Consider the following 10,444-nt stretch of genomic DNA (forward strand, 5'->3'; position numbering starts at 1 on the left):
CGATTGGTGGAAGCAGAGCGGAGGGAGCGGACTGGGGTGTAAGGTTGGACCATGTCCTGGATGTAGACTGGACCTGATCTGTTCACAGCACAGTACGCAAGTACCAATGTTTGGAAACGGATGCAGGCAGCTACTGGTAACCAGTGAAGGGAGGAGGAGGAGGAGGAGGAAGAGGAGGAAGAGGAGGAGGAGGAGTGAATTTAGGAGGTTAAAGACCAGTCGAGCTGCGGCATTCTGGATGAGCTGCAGAGGTCGGATGGCACTAACAGGTAGACCTGCCAGGAGGGAGTTACAGTAGTCTAGACGTGAGATGACCAGAACCTGGACCAGAACCTGGACCAGAACCTGGACCAGAACCTGGACCAGAACCTGCACCTCCTTCTGAGTGAGAAGAGGACGTATTCTCCTGATGTTGTGCAGCATGTATCTACAGGAACGTGTCATTGCAGTGATGTTGGCAGTAAGAGAGAGTTGACTGTCGAGTGTCTCCGAGGTTCTTAGCAGTCAGGGTCGGGGATAACAGAGTTGTCCAAGGTAGTAGTCAGGTCGAGGGTGGGAGAGTCTTTCCCTGGAAGGAAGAGCAGTTCGGTCTTGTGGAGGTTGATTTTCAGGTGGTGTGAGGACATCCACTGAGAGATGTCAGTCAGACAGGCAGAGATTCGTGCTGCTACCCGTGTTTCAGATCGGGGAAAAGAGAGGATCAGTTGGGTGTCATCAGCATAGCAGTGGTAGGAAAAGACATGTGAGTGAATGACAGAGCAGAGAGAGTTGGTGTAGAGAGAGAAGAGGAGGGGACCCAGGACGGAGCCTTGAGGGACACCAGTAGTGAGAGGACAAGGTTCAGAGGCTGATCCTCTCCAAGTTACCCGGTAAGTGCGGTCGTTGAGGTAGGATGAGAACAGGGGGAGAGCAGAGCTGAGACACCGAGGTCCTGAAGGAGGAAAGAAGGATCTGGTGGTTCACTGTGTCCAATGCAGCAGAAGGTCTAGAAGGATCAGGACAGAGGACAGAGAGGCTGCTCTAGCAGTGTGAAGAGGACAGAAGGAGGACCGTCTCTGTTGAGTGGTCTGTTGAAACCAGACTGGTCAAGAGGGTCAAGAAGGTTATTATGGTGGAGATAGGAGGAGAGTTGGTTAAAGATAGCTCGCTCCAGAGTTTTGGACAGAAAAGGAAGAAGAGAGACGGGTCTGTAGTTGTTTACATCAGACGGGTTGAGGGGGGGGTTCTTCAGGAGAGGGTTCACTCTCTCCTTCAGAGAGTTCAGGAAACAGCCAGTTGACAGAGAAGTGTTGATGAAATGGGAGAGAAAAGGAAGAAGGTCAGGAGCAATAGACTGGAGAATGTGAGATGGGATGGGGTCAAGGGGGCAGGTGGTTGGGCGGGCAGAGGTTACCAAGGTGACAACTTGATTGGGAGACAGGGGGGTGAAAGAGGAAAGCGAAGGGGATGAAGATGAAGATGATGGATGTGGTGGCGGGGTGTGGTTAGCTCAGCTGCAGGGGGTAGAGAGTGGGAGGAGTGATTCAGGGAACGGTGCCGGGCAGGTGTAATGAACTCAGCTGAGCCGAATATGGATTGATGAGCACAGCTGAGCTGGATGTGGACTGATGAGCTCTCCCCTATAAAGGGAGCAGGGAGAAGGAGGAGGAGAGAGGAAGTGGTTACACGAGTGCATGGTGTATGGGCCGGGCAAATAAAAGCATTTTACACCTGAACGTACGACTGAGCGTGTCATCTGTGTCCAGGAGAGACCCCGGTAGCACCAAGCTTGCTACAATGGACATGTAGTTACAGAAGCTGGGTTTGAAATTGAGGAGTGTATATCATCTATCTTTTTAGAGAGGATGATGAGAGAGGAGGGAGAGAGGAGGGAGAGAGGGAGCGAATGTTGCGACAGACAGGTACAGAGTCTGTTGATGTGGGAGGGTTGTCGGTTTGAGAGAGTGGGAGAGTGTAAGAGATATACCAAGAAACTCCTCCATGACAGTGTAATATCATTATTTTTAAGCAATAGTTCATTAGTCACCATTCAGCGCCCTGTCATTTATTTTCAATGTCACAGGTGTATAAATAACTGTCCTGGGGATATGTAGTATCTGTGCATGTCCAGGCAACACTGAAAAATGAGGGAGAACTAGTTGTTGTGTTACTCCGAAGTTATTAACAGTCAGTTAGTCTCATCATTGACAACGTACCTCTGGTACATCATAATACTGTCACACCTAAAGGCAAATTAATTTCCCACCTGTGAATGCAGACCTGTTTTTTTGGTTGTTGAAGGTAGAGATCCGTGAACAAGGTTTGTCTTGTAAACCTTTGGCAGAATTGATCTGTATCTGACTCTAGATCCCTGTGCCAACAGTGCGTTCTTGAAGGCAAAACAGGTATATCCAACCCACATGTCCCTTCTCTGTAATCAATCCGTGTTTGTGTCCAGCAGTGTTTTTCTACCCCGGGGCACACATGACCGTTCTCAACTGGAATCCACGGTCCATATGTGCAGATGACCAATGATGGATGTATATGCTGAGCGCCCCGAGGGGTGGAGAAGAGGGCGCCTCCTGACGTGGATATAAGGCCGCTCTCCTCACAAGGAGGGGGTCAGACTTTCTGGACTCTCCGCGAGTGTAGAAACTCTCTCCAAAACTATTCAGCTGAATAAGTGTCCTGTGACTCTGTTTGTACCTGATGTACTCGCTTGGCTCATGTTTGACGATTTGTATGCTTTTCTGATTTTCCATATTTCATCTTGTAATAAATAGTCAAACGACAGTGAGCTTGAGATGCTTTTGATTTCTCACAAGGAAAGACATACATTTCCACCACAAAAATGCCTGGTGTCAGGATCTCTGTCTGTCCCTGTTTGTCATTTTGTGTTTTACATGATCATCATTAGTGTGCTCTGCCTTTATTTGCTTGTGATACCAGATCCTCATCTGTCACTTGGCCATTATTTACATGTTTAGAATTTGTGGTAACCAAGACCAATAGATCTTGTTCAAACAATGTTTAACACTATCGCTCATCATAAACTGATTGAGCAAACCAATTTTTTTAGAGACTTGGGATATGAATGGACATGAAAAAATACCTCTACAAAATGGTATAAAGTTCAAAACTATTTAAATATTTACTTAGGATTGTCACGACACTGGATAAGTGACTCTCCAGTAACACAACAATTCAGTGACACGTTGTTATTACAGATTCCAACCCTTCACTAATCCTCTCCCCTGGCAGTTTGCGCTGCTGCATCTCAGTTAGTTGCATCACCAAATCATACAGGTTCTTTCTCACCTCACCTGCCTGCATTATATTTCAACTGTTGCCAGGTAAGAGAAAACATATTTGAACACATTGGGATTGACTTCAAAAACTGTGACAAAATGATTTGTTTTGGTTGAGTGTATATTGGAAAATATGTGTTCTGTATCTTGATCAAGGCAGAAAATAATTCAGTTGTGCTGTTGTAGTTAGACTTATTGTTAATGTACTGTAACATGTGTGACATTAACTTTTCGATGGAAAAAACAAATGGAGGTATACTTCAAAAACAATAGTTTTCTGTTTATTAATTGATTTAAGTCCTAATTTCATGGCTGTAATACTTAGAGCACCTCACAATTACTTTTGTGACCCCTTTTCCTTGTTAAACAATTAAAGTATACATTTTTTGTTATATATCTGTTTTTTAAATAAACAAGGCTTATTGCGTTGTGTTTCCATGTTTCCTCTGTCATTAACTGGTTTACGTTGTTCTTCCTCAGAGATTATTTTGGTCTCTGTGGAGACAATTTGAATAACACTTGGAACAACCTCTACACAACAGTGAAACTAGCACTACAGTAAATACAATACTTTTATTTGAATACAATAGGAACAACCCAAGCAATGTTTTTCATTCTGCTCCTTATGGTGCTGTTTTAATTATCTCCTTACTGAAGGCAGCTCTAAATAACAGGTTTGGTTCCTGATATAAACTGAAAATGAAGTGATGGTTTACACTTCTAAATGGCAGATGTGTATGAAAGTTTCCATGAAGTTAATGTTACTTTTAAATCAGGATCAGATTGATATTTTTAATAGGGTGTGTTTTATGAATCTAATTAATGAATGATGTTTTTTGTACTGCTATTACTATGGTAAACTACACAATTTGTTTTGCTGTAGGCTTATTCATGAAACATTTTCCACATTCATGAATTTGCTCACCTGATTATTTCACCACTAATTGTGTCCACAGATTGGATCTGTTCTTCATTCAAGATGCGTCACAAATTCAGAGCCAGGATTCTCATTTCCCTTCTCCTGTGCATCCCAGCATTTGCTGTTTTTTTTACCTCTTCATGGAATTTATCTGTGCATTCCCTTTTCCCTCGGGAGTCAAGACTTTGTGCCTGCGACAAATGTCTACGAGAGAGTACTCCATGCGTAGCAGAGATTATCGAATCATCTCCTGAGCCTTTCATGTCAAGAGACACTACCACCACAGAGGATGAATTCAACTGGTGGTCGGTAAATATCCCCTTTACCCTAAAATATACAGCACAGGTGTTCTGCTTGTGTTGCACTCTTTGGGTGCTATTTTCATCCGCCTACGCACTGCGCCAAAAGCACAAGGTGTGGCCAACTTGTTTAGTATCTTGGTAAACACTGATGGAAGCACATCAGTGGCGCAGTAGATAGCGCGATAGTAGACAGAATAGATGGAAGGTGTGTTCCAGTCAACTCCAATCAAATCAGCTCTTGTCAATCCCTTTCAAATCACTGTGACATGGCGCATTGTTTCATAATGGATGAAGAAAGAGTAGACTTGCAAAAAAACTTGCATCTTGTAGATGCCAAACACTGGCATCAATTATATGTCAAAGTGAAGAAAGAACACTCATCCAATATAGGGAAATCAGGTGCTGGAAGAATGTTGAGGAGTGAGCAGAAGTAAATAAAGCACATTTAAAGCTCCCAAAACAATTCATTTATTAACAAAACTGATGAAGAGCAATTCGCTCCAAACGTCACTGATGTTGTGGTATTAATAAATAAAGTGCATCGGAAGCTTTGAGTGTGAATAATTTACTTTACAATCATTAATTAAATGACCCAAATTGCCGGTTGTAAATTGCCCATCTTTTGTTTATTAATGACACAGTGTCACACTCCGCGGTCTTGCACAGCTGGCTGGATTACTAAACCAGATCAGTGGGTTAGAAGGCTTTCGAATTGAAACCCCATTTTGTGTTATTTAATTGCAATTAATTTGCACTTAACCTGTGAGCCTTTTAAAATGTAATGCCTGAAATTGACTGCTGCACCATGACCTGATTCACATGCACTTAATTAAGAGTCAGATTTTTTTTTTTTTTTTTTTAGATGATTAATTGAATTGGAAAGTTGCATTGACAAAATCTTGTTTTAGTTATCTCTGCAAGTGGACATCCACAAAACCTCTGTGATTTTGGATGTGTCTGTTCATGTGCGCTCGGCCCAGTGGAGCCACAAAAGTAGCCCACAATTTCACCTCAAAATTAAAACTAAAATTGCATTGCGTAAGGGCATCTTTGCCGACACATCTCTTGCTGCACCGTTCCAACCAGCTCGGCAAAACCAGGTTCACGTTGAGCCTTGAAAATTGCAAACCGGTGCAGGCATGGAAAAAATAGGGCCCTTAATTGTTATAGACATTGTGACCATTTGGCCACAACCTTTTTTTTATTTAATTTTTAATTTTTTTTATTTATTACTTTCTTAAGAGGCTCCTTCATGATTATATTGGATTTCATGTGAGTGCTTTACATCTAAAACCTGCTACGTAACACTCTTTTTCTGTCATGTGTGTCAGACCCTACAGGGCAACAGGGCAAACTTCTCTGTCTTCAGTGAAACACTGGAAAGCCTGTTTCAGAAAATACAACCCATTTCAGGTGTTACCAATTTCAGCTCCGACCGCTGCAAGACCTGTGCTGTGGTGGGAAACTCTGGTAATTTGAAGGGATCACATTATGGACCTCTGATAGATTCTCATGATTTCGTAATAAGGTAAATCATCATATAGTTCAAATTTTATTTTTATTGCTGGGTAATATCAACATTACTCTATCCTTCCTTAAAATACAAACATTATTGTCAGTCATTTTCGAAAATCTACTTTGAACAATGGTGTTGACGCTAAGACAAATTCAGAAAAATGCTCTGATGTGGATTCACAAAAACTTCTAAAGGCCAATTTATGGTTTCAATGTGTGTGACCAATGTAGGTTTTGAATGACACTGCAAATGTGCCTGTGGTTCCGTTCAGACTAAAATCTGGTTACGCTTTGCTCAGCCACGTAGACGCAAGCCAGAGTCGGCTGCCTTCTCGTTCAGTGGCTATGTTCACACAGCACGAGATTTCGGAAGAATTGGAAACGTCTCACCATGTTTAGGCGGCATTAGTGGAAAGGTGGCTAAAATCAAAGCATTACCAAATTGTGGCAGCAACTAATTATGTTATGAGGTGGCAGGATAGGACTCGATAGCAGACACAGAGGTGTAGACGGTGGCAATACAACGTGATGTTTTATTGGAACAGGAGTTGTAGATAGGCTGTGCAGGCAGAGGAAGACCGAGTGCAGGACCAGAGTTGATATACTCCCAAGAGGTGATCAACTTTATTGCCAGCAGCTGTGCAGACCAATCAGGGGCGTGGCCATGGGAGGTGTCTGGAGGCAGGAAGAGGAGAAACAGAACAAAACAACAAGCACATGGTGGACAACCACAAACAGGGGAATGACAGAACACATGAGAGGAGATCAGCGGGAACAAAGGTTAAAACACAGAAGGTCAGACAGGGATGCTGACAACTTCACTTAGAAATGGATCTACTCCATAGGTCTCATTCCTGTATGTCATGCACATTGATACAGAAATCATGAATTGGCCAAAAGATTGAAAAGTCTTTCGAATTTCCATGTAGTGTAAACTTTGTTCACCTATAATTGTCATTTAACTATATGTAATTCAATATTTATCTCTCTGTACTCTTTAGAATTAACCGTGGACGCACCAAAGGCTATGAGGCACATGTTGGGACCAGAACAACTCATCATGTCATGTATCCAGAGAGTTCTGTGAAACTGGACAACACCACTTATCTTGTGTTTTTTCCATTCAAGACAAGAGATTTATATTGGCTCCTCAAGAACCTCAATGTAAAGTAGGTCAAACACAGCGACAAAAACCTTTGGGCTTAACAAAAACTGCACAGCAGAGTTTCGGCTTTACTATAACAATTCAACATTTGAATCGTAGTGTTGTTTAATTATAACCAATTAATACCTGCTAAATTGATCAATTAACTTTATCTGCAGCGGTCCCACAGTGTCAAGGCCAGTAGCTTCAAAGGACAAGGTGAGTATTTTAAATGATTTTGCATATTAAATTATATAGATATCTGATAATAAAATGTAGCACGTTGTTGCAGAAAAGAATTGTTGATAAAGGGCTATTTCTAATTCATTATAGGTGATGATCCTTCGTCCGTGTTTCATGAGACATGCTCATGAAAATTGGCTGGGAAAAACAGGCCATTACCCATCCACTGGCTTTCTGGCTTTCGCTGTCAGCACGATGCTTTGTGATGAGGTAGGTTCTGTATTCCAGATTATTATAATGACTTTCTTCATTTGTGTGGTGTTTTGCAAAATGCTCAGCCTTTTTCTTCGCACCATCTTCGTACGCCTAAAGCAGGAAAGTGTAGCACAGCAACGGTTTGCTACCTAACCAAGACATACATCAAACCCACTGTCTTAACCATTGGTTTGACCTCATCTGGAGGGGACCATTGATGAGGGAGATTATTCTAGCGCTCTTTACAGTTTTGAGAAAGTGCCTCGTCTAGCCACGGCCAACCCTTTTGCTTCGCTGTTTCACTGCTACGACTTATTGACACCTTTTGAATCCGACAACCGTAACCGCATGCACTCTTAGCATTGCATCACCCTGGAGTGGATGGAAGTTCCTAGCGGTACCACCACTGGCAACAACAGTGGCCCGCCAAACTTAACAAGATATGGTCTTTTGGTTTATAATAGATTTTATATAACACAATAACTTCCAAACAGCTAAGGCAGCTCCCATCTTACAGCCAGGTTCCTCCGATGCATCTGTATTCTCTATTTAATCATCCTCCATCTTGTTCTGTTCAGATTTTTATGCAACCTGGCTGGCTAGTGTACCCACCATGCTGTTAAGTGGTATCATTTTTAAATGTTCAATTATCTGTTGTCACATTATTGTGTGCCATGGCATTTTGACCTGTTAAAGAGAAGTAGTTGTGGGTCATTAATTCTTGTGTTATAGTGTTACAACCGTTACAAGGAAGGTTCAAACCCGTTCACTCATTTTGCCACTCATAACACACTGTAACAAACAACTTACTATATAAACAAATATAGATGACTGACCAATGCAAATTTTTGGTTCTTTCTATTTCAACATCTATTCTCATTATCAGTTTTTAAATTGTGTCAACATTTTCAGAGTTCCTTTTCAAGAGGTTTGTTTGTTTTTCTAAAATATTTTTCATTGTGTTCGGTGAGAAAATAGACAAATTGAGATTTTACCTTTTAAATAAACCTCTTAACCCATTTACTTAACAATACAAATAAGAAGTACAGCTGAGTATCAGATTGAATGTGTTATTTTCCCAGGTCAGCGTTTTTGGGTTTGGAGCAGACTCGGATGGAAACTGGAGCCACTATTTTGAAATACTGGCAAACAAAAATCTAAAAACTGGAGGGCATCCTGGAAAACGTGAATACGAAACTCTTAGGAAATTAGGCAGGAAAAAGGCAATCCAGTTTTTTAAAGGATGGTAAAAAAAAAAAATTGGTGGTGGGGTGGGGGGCATTAAATGAAGACGTATGTGATCTGTATTTTGGTATTTTTGAAAATATTGCATTCAACAATCAGGGTTTTTTTATTTTAATTTTTGGTTGTTTTTTTTGGTTTGTTAGGTTCAATTCTGGCAAAAGATGATAGGTAATGCAAAAATAATACATCTAACTTAATCATTTGCTTGGCTGAAATATTGTTCTGAATTTATCCATACTTCCATATAAATTTAATTTAAAATAATCATATTTAAAAACTACAAGAAATGCAAAATGCAAAGTTGTTTGTGTTTATTGTTTTGATTGCATTGTTTATTTGAATGTTATCTGGGGATTAGTCATCATAAGGTGGTAGACCCAAATCTTGAGTTTGAGGACTTGTGTGACTTCTAAATGGATGCATGAGCATTTAGGACTCTCTTACTATCTCCTCTTGTTATCAGCCAGCAGAGTTACATGCATCATTGCGTCATTTGACCACTTTTGAGCAGTTGTTAGGTTGCTAGTTTGCTGGCTAGTTTAGTCTTCCCTAGTAAAGCATCAACTTACAGCAACGTTATGGTGTCTAATGAATGCATCGAGTTCAGGCAATCGTACACTTACTTTTTGTTCATTATAATATTTGTTTTGTTTATCCGGCGCCTCAATGAGTAAATTTCGGATCATTTTTTGAAAATCGGTTTACCATTGAGAACTTCATTTGAATTTCACTAGTTTAATGTCAATTCTGCGAGAGAACTAATACAACCAGTTTGATTACGTTTATTAATGTTTCTGTTTGTGCAAAAGCTGTCATTTAAAAGTGATCAGTTAATCACATGTTCGGACTTGTACTTTCATGTCGTCATGGTGTTTTTAGAATGAATACTTAAGATGTACAATATGTTCCGTATTATTTTATCATATATGGTATGTACAATGTCTTAATGTTGATAAATTCAATAATGAAATAATCAGAATTAAATCAAACTTTTCTGTTAATCAAAACAAGAATTTGTTCTTGATGTGTTTTAACCATAAAAATCTCCTCAAGACATCATTGGCGTATTGAATTCACTCCAATTATTTTCAGAGAACAAGGCTCCAAGAGCCACCTGCCTCCTTCTACTATGTGTTCTTCACTAATTTGGTGTTTGCAGATTGCAGATGATTGCTGGCAGATGTATTCATCATCTGTCTGACAAAGTCCTTAGATTCAGGTACATGCTCCAGGTGGTAGCCTGTCAGATTAGCTGGCTTTGTGGCTTCTGAGGAGAGATTACACATTGTGGTGTCCTGTCACTCTCTACTCTTACTCTCTACTGATAACATACTTTTGGTGGGCATTTGAGCTATTTTCAATGTTTCTTTGTTGGCCTAGCTAGCATGAGAAAGGAAGTACCACAAAAGTGTGTTTAACATGTACATACGTCATTTTTATTAGTGAGTAGACTTCAAGCTATTATATACATGCGTACATCCAATTCTCTTGAATGTAATATCTCAAGAACGCTCCGCAGGAGTTTGTTAAAACTTGGGACAAACATCCACTTGAACTGAAGGACGAACTGATTATATTTTAGTGGTCTAAGGTC

General features: G+C 40.7%; 1 protein-coding gene across 1 annotated transcript; it reads left to right on the forward strand.

Annotated features, from left to right (window-relative positions):
* The first annotated feature begins 3,092 nt into the window (after window positions 1-3,092).
* Window positions 3,093-9,909, forward strand: LOC138623724 (CMP-N-acetylneuraminate-beta-galactosamide-alpha-2,3-sialyltransferase 1-like). Its single transcript, XM_069703383.1, has 9 exons — window positions 3,093-3,332; window positions 3,768-3,845; window positions 4,244-4,515; window positions 5,840-6,036; window positions 7,025-7,192; window positions 7,347-7,386; window positions 7,501-7,620; window positions 8,688-8,974; window positions 9,277-9,909. Exons 3-8 carry the CDS (start codon window positions 4,267-4,269, stop codon window positions 8,853-8,855), a joined length of 942 nt encoding a protein of 313 aa, XP_069559484.1. The 5' UTR covers window positions 3,093-3,332; window positions 3,768-3,845; window positions 4,244-4,266; the 3' UTR covers window positions 8,856-8,974; window positions 9,277-9,909.
* The last annotated feature ends 535 nt before the right edge of the window (window positions 9,910-10,444 follow it).

This window comes from Brachyistius frenatus, unplaced genomic scaffold (assembly GCF_029030835.1).
Source record: "Brachyistius frenatus isolate BFR_SWC_R1_liver_20210118 unplaced genomic scaffold, ASM2903083v1 Contig_46, whole genome shotgun sequence".
NCBI classification, from domain to species: Eukaryota; Metazoa; Chordata; class Actinopteri; family Embiotocidae; genus Brachyistius; species Brachyistius frenatus.

What these genes read in the sequence shown, in the direction of transcription:
- LOC138623724 (XM_069703383.1), top strand. Translation starts at nt 4,267, where the DNA reads ATGCGTCACAAATTCAGAGCCAGGATTCTCATTTCCCTTCTCCTGTGC. An exon ending in TCTCATGATTTCGTAATAAG is followed by an intron (nt 6,037 to 7,024) that starts GTAAATCATCAT and finishes TGTACTCTTTAG; the next exon opens with AATTAACCGTGGACGCACCA. An exon ending in GCACGATGCTTTGTGATGAG is followed by an intron (nt 7,621 to 8,687) that starts GTAGGTTCTGTA and finishes TTATTTTCCCAG; the next exon opens with GTCAGCGTTTTTGGGTTTGG.